The following is an 18,370-nucleotide window of genomic DNA, read 5'->3' as shown; positions in this document are numbered from 1 at the left end:
CTTCTAATTTTGTAAGTGAATAAGAATCTCTACATTTACTTTTATAGTCAGTTCTGAAGAAACTGTTTTACAAGTCATGGCTAATGTTTTCTGTACAAAATTGTTGTCATTAATTAGCTTCAATGCGTTTGTCTGATGATCTATTCAACTCAGAAGTAATATCAATGAAAATGTCCTCTCTGTAAGGAATTGTCAAGCCACCCATTGGATGATCAAAGCCAAACTCTTCTTCAGCTATTCGTAGTAAAGCTTGAAATGAAGGCTGATTCAAATAGGACACAGGTACCATAAATCTCTTCTTCTCAGTTTGTCCAACATAAACAGAAAGGAATCCTTTCGGTACTTCTGCAGATGTTGAAGCTGTTTTATTTGCAGTTAGGACAGATCAGCGAAGCATTTGCTTGGCAAGAACAGCTCCAGGAAGACGAACACCCATTTCGTAATGTTGTTATTACTTGGAAAACAAATCAAGAATTTGAGGGTTATATTTGCTTTGGTTTGAACACAAGCTATCATTAGAGAATACGTAGAGTTGAGTTCATTGCAGTTGATTGTATGGACATGATACAGATGAGATTACTTTGTGAAAAATCTTCAAGTTTTGGAATGAGTGGCCAAGAATCTTGAAGGGTTACTGCTCAAGACAATGCCTGAATGTATCACATGGACTTGTCTTTCAACTAATGAACAAACATGGGCAACTTAAAATCGAATGATGCCTACATGTTATAGTACACATCATGCCCTACGTTTTGTTTTTATTTCCATAGAAAGCTTTAGATTGCAAACGGACAGGCTAGATAAGGAAAATAATTAGATATCTAAAATTAGATTTGTATCTAAATGCAAGATGAAAAAGGGACAAAAACAAGACATTTAACATGGTAACAATGTGTGTGCTTTGTTCAGGATGGATGAAATATAGAAGATGCAGGTGTTTTTATGCTTTTGCACAGCCAAAGTTCCAAGTAACCTACCACCTGCCCTGTAAATAACTCATATTTCCACATGCAACAGTTAAAAAGATGGTGCTTTGTGATGTGAGAAGAAAACAATTTGTTAAAATGGTACGCTTTGTGTACTACCAACACATTGGGAACTGAAAACTACTTCACATAGTTTATACCATTGATCTCACCTTCAGGATTTCTCCTTAAGAACCACAATTCTGCAATAAAGATGATCTATCAGACTGCTATGAGTGACACAAGGATTACTCTATGCAAGAATGATCTAAAACATATTAGATCATTCAGTTTTGCTAAAACTAAAACTGTGATTACTGGTTTAGGCAACTATGTTTGGGAATTTGTATCAACTGTATTATGAACAGTTCAAACCATAAGTCAGTTAAATAGCATATGATATTGATACTGCAATTACAAGATCAAGCTCAAGTCTTCTTCAGCTTGACTAATTATCAAATATTTAATGCAAGATGCTTCAGAATACAATTGGTACCAGTAGATACACACCTACTCCAAGTTGATATGTTGCTCACTAGAAGATAGAATAGAAGCATCAAGAATCAAATATCAGAGAAAGCCACCCTCAAAAATGACAATGCTGAGTAAATACAGTCATGAAATTATCCATCCTTAATCATGGCTTTCTGCGAAAAGGAAACAGAAAAAAAGACCTGTGTGGAACCCAAAGAATTGCCTCTCGCGATTTATATACATGAAACTATAATTCTAAAGAGGTAAGGTTAGTGTAGTTGAATCATGACTGTTGCATGCTTTATTATACCAGGCAAACGGTTCTTAGCTGAAGACTTGATTTGGTTATGAAATAATTTGTGTGTATATATGGTACGGTAGTTATGCAGGGTATAGTTAGAGAGACAGCTGTGGTTAAGAATGTAAGAACCTATTAGAAGCCAATTGTAGTTAAGGATATATATGGATGAGAAGGGTTCTTCTCCATTCTTTTAGCTTGTTATTTGTATACATTCTGTAACAACTTTAGTAGCAATCCATTTTCCTGAGTTTCTTTAAGTAAGGCATTTACTTTGCCTAGAATTGTAGTCTATCTTACAAGAAGAAGGTGCTTATAATTTATGGTGTCTCTACAGAATGACAATGAAGAGGCTTGTTACGTGCAGAAGATTCAATTTTGAGAAAGTGTCTGAATTGGTGTCTTTAGCAGTTAGAACAAGTATTTTCTTTCTGGGTCTCTGATGAAAATTTCCATGCTTTGAAAGTTTATCAAACAAAATTGAATTGAAATAAAAGGAAAGACCACAATTGTCTAATTAACAATTAGAAGAACTTGTTATGTTACAAGATGCAATTCCTACTCAAATAAATACTTTGGCACATGCCATTTCTCTAATCTATATAGAAGAGGAACAGGGTAAGGATGATAAAGATAAAGATCACAGATAAATATATTAATCATTCATAAGTATCTGTTTACAGAAGCTTCAAGATTACATAGATGGATATGAAATGTCGTAAATACTATATCCAGTTGCATTAAAGGAAATTACTGTCTAACATTATTATCTACTTTTATTTTGAGCATCAACTCCAAGCACAAGATCCTATACATAGTCTTCAGCCACCTGAATAGAGAACACATAATCAGCACCAGAAATAAGAGCGGAGTCCAACAAGGCCAAATTACTGCCCCAGTCTACCAGATTATAGAGCATGCAAAAGGGTAGAGGAAAAAGCAGATGGCTGATACTTCCGGGGAGACGTACCCCAGACAACCCAGCCAAAGTCAAATAACAAAATTAAAATAGCCAATCTTTAATCCAACAGAAAATCTATATATTCTCCTCAATATCCCTAATTTCACCAAACCCTGGCCCGCCGCAAGGGCGAAAAGGATATTTCAGTGGATGTGCCCTACATCAATACAGCATAAACAGGAAAGCAACTGGCTTAAGTAATGATTTTCTTCCAAGAACAGCTGTACTATGAATTTTCTACAGATAACAGTCAATAAAATAGGTGTAACTAATTGAGAGAGTTGAAATAATTATAGTAAATCATTTGTCTAAGAAATAAGGACCACCATAACAACACTTTGAAACTTGGGCCAATAATTTCGGTTTGATATGTTATAATATCAAATCACTAAGTTTTGAAATAGTAATCAAAGCAGAGGATGTACATGTATAATAATAACACTAACCTAGAGCTAAGCACTGGTCTCTGAAGGTGCATCACCAATAAGCTTGAATTCCTGAACCTCCTTAAAGTTCAACCATGGCTTTTCCCAAATCTTGGCTTCATAAACTTTCTTATGACCACCATCCATTACCTCCAACGTAATATAATACATTGTCCCAGCCACCACTTGCTGCTTGGCATTCACCACCTTCTTGTACTCCAAGAGTGCATTCTGCCCAAAATTTAAAAAAGAATATATAAAACAAATAATTATAATAATAATAATAATAATAATAATAATAATAATAAATTATCCTCAGCAAACCATCAATTCAAAAGATAATAAAAATCAAACTGAAAAAATTAAATTCTTTCAAAATCATGGTGATTTTTGGCATGAAAGATTGAATTCTATCAACTATGAACTTTCCAAACATGAGAATTGACTGATAAATTGAATTCGATTGAACTGAACTCTTGCATTTTTAGACTTTCCAAACATTATGTCAATCATTATGTAAAAGAAAAAGAAAAAAAGCAAATTTAGTAAAAATATAATCATTAGAATATAATTATACCCCTAAAAATAAAAATTAAACTAAACTAAACAGCGAATAAGATAGAGATAATTTATCATTAAAATCAAACTTTAAAAACAAAAAAGAGAAAATGAGTTTCAATTTCTTCAGTGCTAATAATAAATATAAACAAGCAAATAGGCAGAAAGGAAAAGAACACAATATTACTATGACAGGCAATTACAACCCTAAATTGAATCATATATAGAATTCAACGCATATTAATTAAATTTTTAAGAAATAGTAATAAAATTAAACCCTAGAAAGAGAAAAGAAAACAGAACCAAACCAAACCAAACCTGTTTCTTGTTGTAATCATCAACAGCGAAACGAGCGAGGCTATCGATCTCAACGCTATTAGCAGATCCTTGTACCTCTTGAATACCACCTGCAGTTGCCATTTTCTTCTTCAGAATTCAGAAATTTTTTCTTTTTGTTTTTGCTTATAAATGAGTGAGAAAAGAAGAACAAGAAACGATGTTATATAGGAGAAGAAGTCGCTGTTTAAAAAAATAATAATAAAGAAAAAGAGACGTAGATATTTATATAAGGGAATCTTAATCATATGGTGCAACGCAGTTGGTGCTCTCGATTTTTTTGGTCAATTTTGGCGCTGTTTTGACTTTTGAGCTAACTTGCAGATTTCATTGTATCCGTACGTGTCACAGTGTTTTCGCTCTTGGTCTAAGGAAAATTATACTTTACATGCATATATGTATATGTATATGCACACAGTAGTATAGCTCCTCGTGTATGATATACGCATAAATTATTATAATATAAGTTATTAAAAAATATTTAACTATTTTATGGATATCTTTTTATTAAATAGTAGTAATTTATAAATATAATATATATAACTAATAATTTATTACAAAATCAAGTGCTCTTTCAGCTACAGACAAATTAGTCGGTGCACTGTATAATTGGTATTATTATTTTAATTATAAAATTAAATTAATAGATATAATTTAATAAAAATTAATATTTAATATTAATTTATAAAATTTTATGTATGTTTAATTTTTTAAAATTTTAAAATTTTATTAATGTAATTATAAAATAAATTTACTAATTAATATAATATTAAAATATAATTAATATGTTATTTTTATAATACAATTAATATCATTATCTGATTAAAAAATTATATTAATTTTAATATTATATTAATTAATGTTATTATTTTTAAAATTAAAAATTTATTATTTAATTGAAAAATTAATATATTATTAAATAGAATATCAAAAATATAATTTAAGATGTTATTTTCTATATTAGAATTTATCTAACTATAAAATTAGTTTATTAGTTAATATAATACTAAAATATGATTAATACGTTATTTTTTATAATAAAATTAATATTATTATCTTATTAGAAAACTATTTATTAGTTAATATAATATTAAAATATAAATAATGTATTATTTTTAGAATTATAATTAATATTTAATTAGAAATATAACTTATGAATCAATAAATTAATATAAAAAAATTATTAAATTACATATAAGCTTGAATCTTATGTGTTAAAAGTAAGTATACATATTAAAACAAAAAATTTATGTGTCAAAAATTAAACATACATGTCAAAGAAATTTCGGTTTTAGAAATTTATAAGAATCAATGTCTAATTAGGAATGTGATTTATGAATCAATTAATTAATAGAAACAACTATAAAATTACACATAAGTTTGAATCTTGTGTTAAAAATAAGTACACATCTCAAAATAAAAATCTTATGTATTAAGCATACATGTCAAAAAATCTCGACCTCAAAAATTAATATTATATTAAATAAAATTTTATAAAATAGACAACGATATTTAAAAACTAAAACACAGCTTAATTGAAACTTATAAAAAAATGAAAAGAATTTTGCTAATAACTTTTTTTAAAAAAAAATTATGCCTTTTTAAAGTTCTAATACTAACCCATGATTAAGTTGAGATTTCTTAAAAGGTTTTAGCCATTGATTTCTTTAATCCAATGGCTCATAATGCTATAGAATATTTCCTAAATAAATTCTATATGTTGTCCCTTATTTAATACTCAAAATATGATTAGTTAGATTATTTATTTTACTTTAAGGTGGCTGATGTCATTAACAACTAAAAATGTAAAATATGATATTTTAGTTTATTTTTATATTTATAATATATTATATATGAAATTATGATAGTATTAAAATTAAAATATATTAAGCACTAATTAATTTTATTAAGATTAAAAGATCAATCACTAATTAATTCAATTAAAAAATAGAAAATTAAATTAAGTATATATAGAATTATGATAAAATAAAATTATTAATTATTAATTAATTAAAAGGGAATTATGATAAAATAAAATTATTAATTATTAATTAATTAAAAGGATATTTTAGTCAGTTTAAAATTTTTTTCCTTTTTGATTTTATATATACTATAGATATTTGAGAAAACTTCATTAAACACTTTGTATTTTAATATATTTTTACTTTAGGTATTGTGAGTTTTTTTTTTTTTTTTCCAATTAAGTACTTTATAAGTATGATTGTCAGTAAATACAGTCAAATTGTATAATGTTATTAAGAAATTCCAACGTGACATGCAAATAGCCAACGTTCTTTTCATATTATATCAAGATGAACATGATTATATAATTTAACAATTATTTATTAACAATTATATTTATAAGATACCAAAGTGACAAAAATAAAAATATATTGAGCCGCAAAAAGAAAATATATTAAGCCACAGGGTGGTTTATTGAAATTGTTTCTATATTTTTTTTCTTATATCTTTTAAAAGTAAACTTTTTAATATTTCTTTTCAATAACAAGAGTTATTATTTCTTCATACTCTCAATTCACATATCTAAAAATAAACATTCTTATCGCTTTAACTAGGATTTAATATTATGTTTGGTTGAAATCCATAAAAAAAAAACTCATTTATAAACTTAAAATTTATGTATTTTCATTCAAATAAAAATTAAATTTAAGATTCTATATAATCAAATTCATATGATATCTAAATTTAATTCTAATAAAATATATAAAATTTCTAAATGAGCTCTACATTAGTAAATCATCACATTTCATAATATTAAAATATATATTCAATTTTATCATTTTTATTATTTTTTATATTATTTAGTTAAAATTTTAAATATATTGTAAGTGTATAATCTTATTCAATATAAAAATAAAATTTACTACAATTACATATCAACTCTAATTAAACTCGATCAATTATTTTATAAATTCTAGAGATAATTAAATTTGTCTTTGACTGAAAGTTTAAGAATTTTGCCTTCTAAAATTTATATATTTGTGGATTGAGACAAAATTGGGTGTGTGTGACACAATCATAACTCTAGTTAGATCATGTGACTTGGATTGTTTTAGATTAAGAAATAGTCCATGTTAATGTGTAACATGATCCTATTGGATTGTTTGTTTGGAATTTAATAATAATAAAATTTTATTATAACGCACATAGATTTTGTGTGGTCCATGGGATGGATAGCTGATACCGTATTCGTTTGCTTGCGGATATGATAAGAAGCAGGTATTTGGCACGTGGTAATCAATAGGTTTGCCCACCGTTGGGGACACTTCATACTATTTCAACATTATTTAATTTTTCAAAAGTTCTTTTTAAGCCTATAAAAATAGCACGTGGATTCTTTATTTTATAATTTTTAGTATTGTAATTTTTTTAAATAAAAGAAATACATGGTTATAAATAATGATAAAAAAGAAAGTGTCTCGTCCACCAAAAAATTTTGATTTATAATAATTCAATTACTTTTACATTGATCGGCTGTTATTATTATTATATTGTTCAAATAACGCAAGTTTGGAGCTTAATAATTTATAATTTCAATATTTAACATTAAATCGTAATTTAAAAAGTTATTCATCCGATAATATCGATTTAACAGTTAAAAAATAACATTTTAAGTTGTTAAGGTCTAAACTCATATTATCAAACATGAAAAATATAATAATGACGGTTGATCATAGTAAAAATAGCTAAATCCTTACAAATTGAGATGTTTTGATAATGAAATATATTTTTTATTACAATTTGTAACAACGTCACTTTTCTTATTTAAAAAAAAAACTATATTAAAAATTGTAAAATAATGTCATTGAAATATTTCAAAATTAAAAGGAAAAAAAGAATAAAATGAGATAATATTACAAACTTAGTAATGGACTTTTTTTTTTTGTTTTCTCAGCATCCAAACAAGCAACTCTTATAAATTTTCTTAGCCCCCAAACAAAAAACTCATACAAGGTTTAATCATATAAAATCAAGACCTCTATTAATTTTTTGTTGGCATAGCATAGCATACATTTGTGATGAAGTGGATCACCATACACTTCTTTTTCTTTTGCCATGTAATCACCATATCAACAAACTAAACGATGTTATAGTAATATCTATTTTAACTTTAATTTTTATTTTATATTATTTTTTGAGTTCTAAAAATTATTTTTATAAAAAAAACAAATAAAGTGATATTCTTTTCAAAATATAAATTTGGAAAAACAGTTTGTAAAACATTAAAAACTTTAATATATCAAATATAAAAAGGAATTCCATAAATCGGGAATCATATTTGTTGGAAGCTGACTTGTTTCTGCAATCCTACAGCGTTGTTGGCTATGCAAGTGCCATTGTTAATTCTAGCTCCAAGAGGAACCAGAAAGCCTCGTCTTTTCAACAAGCTCTTCACCACTTGGACCGCCCCACCGCCGCGTGCTACTTGTCTCATTTCCCACTATTTTTCTCTTCTCCACTCATCCCCTGATTTAACCCATCTCCGCCACCTCCACGCTCGTTTACTTCGCACCTCTCTCTACGACAATGTAGTCCTTAGTTCGAAGCTTGTTTTGATGTATTCCCATCACAACAGACTCACCCCTCACTCTCTCTCTACTTTCTTCCACATGCCATGTAAGAACATCTACTCTTGGAATATCATTATTGGTGAGTTTGCTCGCTCCAATTTACCCGAGAAATCTGTGGATCTGTTTATTGATATGAGGAGGGACTCCCATTTTCAACCTGATGATTTTTCGCTTCCTCTTGTTTTGCGAGCATGTGCTGGTTCAGGGTTGGGTAAACTGGGGAGTTCAGTACATGGGTTGTGTGTGAAAATGGGTCTGGCTGTGAGTTTGTTTGTCGGGTCTGCTTTGGTTTTTATGTACGTCACTTTTGGTAATGTGTCTAATGCTCGAGTAGTGTTTGATGAAATGGCTAAGAGAGATTCTGTGTTATGGACTGCATTGCTTTCTGGGTATGCTCAGAATGGGGAACCAAAGTTGGGTTTGCAAGTTTTTAGAGAGATGGTTGATAATAGTACAAGAGTTAAGCTTGATTGGGTTGTTATGGTGAGTTTGCTTTTGGTGTGTGATCAATTGGGATCGTTAAAGCATGGTAAGAGTGTTCATGGGTGGTGCGTGAGAAATTGTTTGAGGTTGGAGTTAAGTTTAGGGAATGCAATTGTTGATATGTACATTAAATGTGGAATGCTAGCTTATGCTCATAGATTTTTTGATAAAATGCCTGAAAGAGATGTGTTTTCTTGGAGCTCTTTGATTTTGGGATATGGATTGAGTGGAAATGTGAGTGTTGCTTTGTGTCTCTTTGATCAGATGCATATGAGAGGGATCAAACCTAATGATGTAACATTTCTTGGCATCTTATCAGCGTGTGGTCATGGTGGCCTGGTGGAACAAGCACGGTCATACTTCAAAATGATGCAAAACTATGGACTGGTTGCTGAACTGAGACATTATGCTACCATTGTTGATTGTTTGGCGAGAGCGGGACGTTTCGAAGAGGCAGAGAAGTTTATCAGTGATATACCTATGGAACCTGATGAAGCAGTGCTTGGTGCCATATTAGCAGGATGTAGAGTTCATAATAATGTTGAGGTAGGAGAACGAATTGCAAAAAGATTAATAAGGTTGAAGCCAGAAAAAGCTGGATATTATGTACTTTTGGCGAATATGTATGCAGGAGTGGGTAGATTCCATGAGGCTGAGATGGTTAGGGACTCGATGCAAGAAAAGAATATGTCTAAGGTACCCGGTTGTAGCTTGTTAGAATCAAAGAGTTGTTTTTGAATATATGACATTTCATTATAAAAATACTAGTATATTACTAAAAAAATAAATTTAGTGTCCTAATAAAATGAAATATAAAATTAAATAAAAAGAATAATAATAAATTAATAATAATAATAATAAGAAGAAAATAAAGAGATGAGATATAATAAAGAAAAAGTAGTGTTTGTATAGAAAAAAATTTACACGTGCGTTGCACATTTAGTTCATAATAAATTATAGACATGGGTTTCATGATATAACAATTTAAATAGAAAGAATATGTAGGTGATAAATGGTAGATTGCATAGAATAAAATTTAAAAAATAATTTTTTGATTTCACGCTTTTATATTTCAGGAATATATTGTATTTTTTATATCAAAGAAATAGTATGTGTTTTATTTTTTAATATTTTTTAGGTACATTCAATATTTTTATCATTTTTTAGATTCTAAATATTAATAGAAATATAAATATTTGATAAAATAAGTAATTTTAATTAATTTAGCATCCAATTAGATATTTTGTGATCATAAGAAATTTTAAAATATATATTCTTTAATTATAATCAAACTTAAAAAATAATTTTTTCAGAATAAAATTTTAATATATTTATAAATTCTTTGATCATTGTTAGATGCCACGTCGTTTATAGAATCATAATTTAGTAATAGTTTATATATTAAATACAAGTAAAATTACGTAAAAAATAATAAAAATATAAATATGTATCTAAAAAATAATAAGAAAATATAACATGTGATACTATTTGATACAAAAAAATATATTTATCCCTCAAGAAACAAGCTTTAAATCACAGTGTAGATTTTTGAACTTTATCCTAAGATTTAACAGAATATTAAAAATTTAATATTTATTTATCATATTTTTAAAATAACACTAAATTAAATATCTTTAGATGTCCTTATATTTTAATATTTTAATATTTTATTAATGCAATAAAATAAAATTATTTTGAAATATTTATTATTAATTTTAGTATTATATAAATTAATACTATCAATATAATTTATATTACTATTTTTTATGATTATGAATTATAATTATTATGTAATTTTAGTGAATATAATATTAAAGTATGCTAAAATTAAAATTATTATTTAATTAGAAAACTAATTTGTTAGTTAATATAATATTAAAATATAATTAATATGCTATTTCTTAAAATAGAATTAAAATTCTTATCTAATTAAGAAGTTAAATTATCAGTTAATATACTATTAAAATATTTCTTAGAATTAGAATCATTGTTTAGTTAGAAATGTAATTTATTAATTAGTAAATTAATAGAAAAACTATAGATTACCATAAATTTGACTCTTATGTATCAAAATAAATTTCTATGTCAAAAGATAAGTATATATGTCAAAAAATATTATATATTTCCGAGATATATATATAACGGTAATTTTTAATAAAATCTTGCAACGAAGGATGAACTAACTAACATATTCTTAGAATTAATAAATAATTATTAATATTTTCTTATTCTAATTATATATTTAATTAATCTAATTATTTAGTTCACATAATTCATAAATTTTTATAAAAATTAAAAACAAAAAATAAAAAAGATATAATATTTTTAATTTTATTTATTGATATATTAACCATATGCTCATTATTATAATATTTCATTTGTAATATTATTTACTATTTAATATTTTCTATTTAATATTTTTCTTATTTTTATCATAAAAATCTAAAACTCTATCTCTCTTTATATTTCTTTTCACTATTTTTTTTGAAAAATAAAAATAATTAAATACAAAAGAATCACTCATAAAATAATTAAATATATTTAATGAATATTATATTATATACTAGTTTTTTAAATCTTTTTATATGAAGATTTTTATAATAATAATTTAAGCACATGACAAGTAATATTAATTTAAAAAAGATATGATATTATAAAAATATTTAGCCGAATTCTGGAGTAGAGTGACTTTTCAATATCTTTATGTGTTTATTTAAAAAAAATTATAAAATTTGAATCATATTTATATAAAATATTTTAATATGTAACTTCTATATAAAATTACATAATAAAAATTTTTACATTAATTTTTTAAAAAATAATTTTAATCTAAATTAATCTAAAATTTTATATTTTATATTTAATAAATATATATAAATACTAAAAAATCACTATAACTACAGCGCTTTAGAATTCACTGAAAATTTAAACTTGACTTGCAGCCATCAAATTATATTTAAAATTTAGCAATTTAAATTATTAACAATGTTAATAAATTTTAGATTTAAATTACTAATATTATATTTCTCATACATACTGATAATCGAGTACCATAAAGCCAACATGTCCCACCCGAGAAAGGTATCGTGTCTTAGGTGGACTCTAGTCATAGAATCCGACCAGGCCTAGAACTCTGCTAATAAACAAGAATATAAATCTAATATGATTGGGACGACCTATAATTATGGAGTTCCTCTCCTAAAAGGACTAAAAGACCTTCAACGTCTATATAAGAAATTGGGACACCACACTTGCAGGTACATGCTATCATACACCCTTATACACTTTAGCCACCCTTTTGCAAATTAGTGACTTTATCATCAGAGTGAGTGGCCGGACAATTCCGTATGACGCTTTCTAACCATCTTTGCAGGTATTTCGGAGATTAAGGTCAACCTTTGAAGATCTTGTTGATAGTTCGCCTTTATTCACCGAGTTATCAATTGGCGTTGTCTATGGGAAACTTTGCGTAAAAAGCTTCATTTTTCTACCTAACCAAGCTAACTGGCATCTGATCAAGGTCAGAGTGGAGATGTTCGTCCACCAGGAACTGCGGATGGAACCAGTGATTCTCCAATTGGACCCCAAATTCCTCCGCAAGGCAATCTGTCATCCTTAGGTCCGCTTAGACCGGTCATTCCGTCCTCCCAGCCTTGGAGGAGAAATATTTTCAACAACTTCATGCTTGAGCAAATCTTCAGTGGAAATTACACTTGAAAAGGTTCGCCTCCAGTCAAATATCTTTCGGTTGCTTGGAAGAGGAAGATGGGATAAAGACCTCCAACACCTTTGTCTCAGGCTCTAATCTTTACTTCGCATGTCACACCTCATAACCGACCTCCGGCCCCAGGTCTTCCTCAAAGTCCTTGGCAGCTATCACCAGAGGACGCCATTACTATGTATAATTAGCAGGTGAAAGAGATAAAGAAAAAAAATATTATGAGTGTTCTGGCTCAAACACTTGCAAGGCAGCCTACGCTAGTAAGTACCAGCCGAGCTCTTGGAACAACTGAGCACCCCATAGACATTGGTTCGCTGCCGACTATTGATTAAAATTAATTCTCCTTTTTTTTCCTTCCATTCTTTTTAGATTATCCTCTATCTATGCATAGTATTAAACATCAAAGTACCTCAATTATACTCTAAAATTTAGAAAATATAACAATTATGTTCTTAAAGCTAACTCTATTTATTTCACGTATAATAACATGAGTTAAGATGTAGTTGGACGCCAAAAAAATTACTTTAATTCTTTTCAATTTATATTTTTTTTACAGGTGAGGGAATATTAGCTATGTTTTTAGTGAGTAAGAGTAAAAATTATAAAATAATAATATTTTTATTTTGATAATAAAAATCAAACCATCATCATTATTAAAAAAATGAATTAGCTCTAAAGATATAATTATTTCATTTTTAAAATTTTAGAAATATAATTGAAATATTTTAAAGTTTATGCATCTAGTCTTACTTTACTAGAAAATTAAGAAATTTGCCAATAAATAAAGAGAAAAGGTCCAGACAGGCACTAATCTATGGTCCGTAAGCCACTTAGGCTTTTATTGTTTTTTTCCCACTAGTATGGCTATAAATGAACTAAATGTCTCACGAGTTATTCGGAGTTCGGATCAATAAAATCTCGTTCGAGATTGTTCATTTATTTAAACAAGCCGAGCCCCGAGCTTAATTTCGAGCTCGATAATTTTATCGAGCCAAGCTCGAACTTGACAGAGTTTGATTCGTTAGCTCACAGATCTACTCGTTTACTGGCTAGCAAACTGGCTCGGGAGCTCAAGCTCGAGCTCGATTAGTTTATAAAACTTGCTAATAGGTTCGCAATCTGGCTTGTTTGTAAAGTTCGTAAACATATTCGTTTATAAGCTCGACAAGCAGGCTCGTGAGCAAGCTCGTTTATAAACTCGACCTTAAATTCAAAATAACAATAATAATATAACTACAACATTTAAATATAGCTACTACTATTAGTAAGAATTACAACAAAAATAATAAATAAATAAACAAATATATTCTATAACAATTTAATAAAATGAGTATTTTTCAAATTAAATAAAATAAAGTTGACTCATTAATACAATTTTTATTTTACTTGTGAATTATTGTGTATTATAAACTTAATTACATTTTTACAATGGTAAAAATATTCTAAATGCATACTCTAATTGAACTAATTTAATAAAGAAATTATTTATTATTAAAATCTTAATTTGTATATAATAGGTCATGACTAACTAGGTATTAGCATAGAAAGAAAAAATTAAACCTTATGTCTAAATAAATATAGTTAGTGGTATTGCCATTATTGTAAAATTTTATATATATCTTAACCTTAACATAAAGTATTTTCTTTTTAACCTCGTGCTCTTCAGTTTTGTCTAGATTAGATCCTACAATTTCTTTAAGAAAATTTTAATTTAATTAAAATTTTGGATTGAATTTACGTTTATATTTATAAATGATATTCAAATTGAAAACTAAACTAAAATAAATTAAAGCTGTAATTTATATAAGTTAACTTATTATTATAAAAAAAATTTAGGTATTTTATTATATCACACTTTGACTATTTTATATTTAAAAATTTATTTTAAATTTATAAATATTATTCATTAAAAGATGAGTGCCACTTGAAAATGAAACAGCGAGGCTAGTTGATATGCTTTTTTAAATGATCATAGACTTATGATATGTTTAATATAGTCTTCTTGTAATTTTTATGCACCGATGTTCTTTACTTTCACTGTTCATGTTATTTTAGTAATATTTTTTTGCATATTTTGCTATAGTTTTAGAAACTGATTTTGATTATTTTTATTGTAAATTTAAATTCTTTATATTTTTTTTACTAAATTTGATACTTTCGTCATTCTTTGCTATATTTTTAAATGTTGATATTGATTAACTTAATTAAACAATGCTTAACGAGCCTGTCACGACCCACTCTGTTGACCCGTGACCGGCACTAGGGAATGGGTAGGCGTAAGGCCACCGAATCTCGTAGTAAGCCTGACACTCATAACTCAAACAAATCTCATTTCAAATTAATATTATTAAAGCCACAAATTATCTTAATAGCTACATTTTACATAATAAATTCGGTCTGCCATAAAAATTAGGCAACACCCGAAACTCATAAAATTTACAACTGATACATCTACTATTACTACTGTGGAGAATCTAAGATTTACCAATTTACATACCAAATCAAATACATCACCCGATGATGAAGGAGTCGGGTTACCGAATGAGAGTCGCGGGAAGACTAACAATCACGAATCTGAAAAATAGTAAAAATGAGACTGTCAGTCTCGAGAGTGAGTTAAAATCAAATAATCTAGAGACTATTGCAGTCTTCACAGAAAATATTAATTATTCAAATCAGTATATCAAACCATGCACATAAATACCAATCATACTATAATCATACCATAATAAATAAATAAATAAAAATATATTTTTACTTTTACGGGACGAGTGGCTCAGTAGAACCCTAACCCCAAATTCTAGTAGCCTTTCGGCTCTCTTAATCTAACAGGTCTGACGCCCAGAGAGCAAGCTCGATCAGGGTCCTTACCTCTAGCCTGAACACTTGAATTCCAAATAAGCCGGCGCCCAGAGAGCGTTGCTCAATCATGGACCTTAACTCTGGCAATCAACTGAACTCAGTCCAGAGAGCAATGCTCGATCAGGGCAAACAAATCCATAATAACCTTATTACTTGTCTTTGATCATTACCGGTGTGCACGCAGTCCTGATGCAACCCACCAGATGGCATGTTCTACTAAAGCCTCATCCCAAATCACATTCAACAAATATAATAATAATAATCATGGTCTAGCAAAATTATTAAACACATATCGAAATAAAGAATCAGAATTTTGAGGAAACAACGTGCGATATGTGGAAAAATAATAATAACAATTGTGTGAATATAACATTAACTATCAAATAGTGATATAATAGTAACAATATTGAAATTTATCTCAGCAAATAATAATTAAATAAAATTATTTATATTGCGATACTAATAATCATATTAAATATGAATTTCAAGATAACATATCAAAATTAGGTCTGGCAATAGTGTAGAGATTATGTGACTTTAACTCACAGGATTGGGCGACCTCTTAGCTCTGCTCCGGTGCCTCAGTTGGAGCGAGCCGAACAGACAGATCATCTAATCACGGAAAACAATTTATCAAAATGCTTAAACAAACGATCATTAATCCTAGGTCTAGATTCCTAGGATTGACTATCTAAGAATCTCGACTCGGATAAATTCTGCCGAAAATTCGGCAGAATCTCCCCTACAATACAGACATTTACCCCCCGTAAAATGGATCCAGGACCTGCCAGAAAAACACTTCAAATATCCAACAATTTAAACAACGAAAGTCGGGTCCCCAAACTTCACTATTTTCCGACTCACACAGACAATTATTTTTGACTCACAAATATCATCAAATACTCAACACAATCAATAGACACAAAATTAAATCAAGAATTTCCAAAATTACAGGCCAGAGAAAAATTAAGGGCGCTCGATCGCTCGGTCCGAGTCCGATCGACGATCCGAACACACCATCGGACTCACAACGACGCACTGATGACGATCCCCACTTCCCATTTTCCGATCTGACACCCGATCAACCGGAGAGATTTTCAAACGATCTCGGTCGTCGATTTGCAAACGGAGCCCGATCGCCACGAAACCGGTGCCATTTCAAAGCTTGAGCTGAGAAGAGTCGGGATATGTCCTCCGATCTTCCATAGCTCGCCGGAGCTCACCGGAAAAACCCAAAAACACCGGCTGCCTCTCCTTCGCCGGAACTCTCTCCTCCGGCCATTCTCTGCCGCTCACTCGTGCCTGCTTTCTTTGCTCACGACTGGCCGCCACCCACGACCAACGCCTTCCTCTTCTTCTTCTACCAACACCCTCTCTCTCTCTCTTTCCCGATCTTCTTTCTCTCTCCCCGATCCTTCCTTCTTTCTTTCTTCTTTCAATATCGACATTTGACCCCTGAACGTTTCATTATTATAATTTAGTCCCTTAACTTTCTTAATTACTTACAATTTCATCCTGAAGAATTTCAATTTAACCCCTAAACCTTTCTTTATCCTTTCAATTAAGCCCTTAACTATTTAATTTGGGCCAAGTCCGAATTATTGAAAATATACAATTACATAAATACTCCTGACCGAGATATTTATTTACGAAAATACCAAACTCACAAATTTCTATTAAAACCCTATAAAAATAAAATTATACTTTCAATCCTTATTCCAAAATAAATTTCCAATTTTGTCCTAACACAAAATTAATTTAAGTAATAAATTTCCAACTTAAAATTTAATACTACTAATCAATTATAATACCAATTTTCCCAAAATTCTTTTATAAACATCCTTTACAATTTCTACAATAATTTTCTAATATATAATTTTTATTTATACATATACATATGCATATACATTGGGAAAAAAATTAGAATAACCAAAAATATATTCTACCCTTCAAATAATTTACTTAATTAATTCTTAAAATTTCAACTAATTGGGTATAGAAAAATAATTTATTTAATTGACTAATATTAAAATTTCCATTGAATCATTTCAAATTAAACCAAATAAAAATAAAAATAAAAATTAAATTAAATTAATTAAATAAATAAATACTCATTATTAAATATATAAAAATTCCGGGTATTACAGAGCCTGAGCTCGAATTATGCTTAACAAGCTCGAATTTTCTCATTATGCAACCATTTAATGAATAAAATTTGAACCGAGCTCGAGTTATTCACCAGACCGAGTTATTTGCGAACCAAGGTCGAGCTATTTGTGAGCCTAATTTTTTTCCAAACGAGCCGAGCTTGAGCTCTATTATAAAAGCTTGAATCAAGCTCGAGCTCTCTGCCAGAATTAAACAAACCAAGCCTAAACTTGTTGATATTTAGCTCGGCTTAGTTCGATTGCAGCCTTATCCACTAGAAAGTTTTTGTTTCAAAACCGGTCTACTTAAACACTTATGTTAAACCCAATTCAAAACAACCGTTTATTTTATCGAGGTGTACAAGTTAAATTGGTAATTTGGATCTCACTTTTCCTTCCTCACATCTCTATTACTTTCATTATTTTTATATTAATTTTCTCTTCCATAACATAAATTAATCAAATAAAATTGATTCAATCAAACCACCAATTTTTGTGATCTAACTTTCATTCCATGATTCCACCATATTACTATTATTCTCTTCATC

At 28.5% G+C, this 18,370-nt stretch overlaps 2 protein-coding genes and 1 pseudogene across 3 annotated transcripts; 1 reads left to right on the top strand and 2 right to left on the bottom strand.

Annotated features, from left to right (window-relative positions):
- Positions 1–16: 16 nt before the first annotated feature.
- On the bottom strand, positions 17–436 carry LOC112535499 (annotated as a pseudogene).
- A 1,926-nt stretch (positions 437–2,362) lies between these two features.
- Positions 2,363–4,201, bottom strand: LOC8268784 (cysteine proteinase inhibitor). Its single transcript, XM_002523179.2, has 3 exons — positions 4,000–4,201; positions 3,145–3,354; positions 2,363–2,566 (listed from the first exon to the last, which is right to left on the bottom strand). Exons 1-2 carry the CDS (start codon positions 4,099–4,101, stop codon positions 3,151–3,153), a joined length of 306 nt encoding a protein of 101 aa, XP_002523225.1. The 5' UTR covers positions 4,102–4,201; the 3' UTR covers positions 2,363–2,566; positions 3,145–3,150.
- Positions 4,202–8,271: 4,070 nt separating this feature from the next.
- LOC8268785 (pentatricopeptide repeat-containing protein At4g14170) lies at positions 8,272–13,166 on the top strand. 2 transcript variants are annotated; one of them, XM_048376978.1, is made up of 3 exons: positions 8,272–8,688; positions 9,412–9,788; positions 12,466–13,166. In XM_048376978.1, the coding sequence occupies exons 1-3, from the start codon at positions 8,364–8,366 to the stop codon at positions 12,709–12,711; spliced, it is 948 nt and encodes a 315-aa protein (XP_048232935.1). In that variant the 5' UTR covers positions 8,272–8,363; the 3' UTR covers positions 12,712–13,166. The 2 variants fall into 2 exon arrangements, with proteins under 2 accessions (XP_048232935.1, XP_002523226.3); XM_002523180.4 differs by having other exon boundaries at positions 8,280–9,788.
- Positions 13,167–18,370: the final 5,204 nt, after the last annotated feature.

Source organism: Ricinus communis, chromosome 1 (assembly GCF_019578655.1).
Source record: "Ricinus communis isolate WT05 ecotype wild-type chromosome 1, ASM1957865v1, whole genome shotgun sequence".
NCBI classification, from domain to species: Eukaryota; Viridiplantae; Streptophyta; class Magnoliopsida; order Malpighiales; family Euphorbiaceae; genus Ricinus; species Ricinus communis.
The sequence above is the reverse complement of the archived record's forward strand: the minus strand, read 5'-3'. Positions and strand labels throughout refer to the sequence as shown.

Excerpts from the sequence above, each read along its gene's own strand:
- LOC8268784 (XM_002523179.2), bottom strand. The coding sequence starts at position 4,101 with ATGGCAACTGCAGGTGGTATTCAAGAGGTACAAGGATCTGCTAATAGC. Across the intron at positions 3,355-3,999 it reads ATGATTACAACAAGAAACAG|AATGCACTCTTGGAGTACAA; the intron begins GTTTGGTTTGGT and ends AATTTTGGGCAG.
- LOC8268785 (XM_002523180.4), top strand. The coding sequence starts at position 8,364 with ATGCAAGTGCCATTGTTAATTCTAGCTCCAAGAGGAACCAGAAAGCCT. Across the intron at positions 9,789-12,465 it reads AAGAAAAGAATATGTCTAAG|GTATTTCGGAGATTAAGGTC; the intron begins GTACCCGGTTGT and ends CCATCTTTGCAG.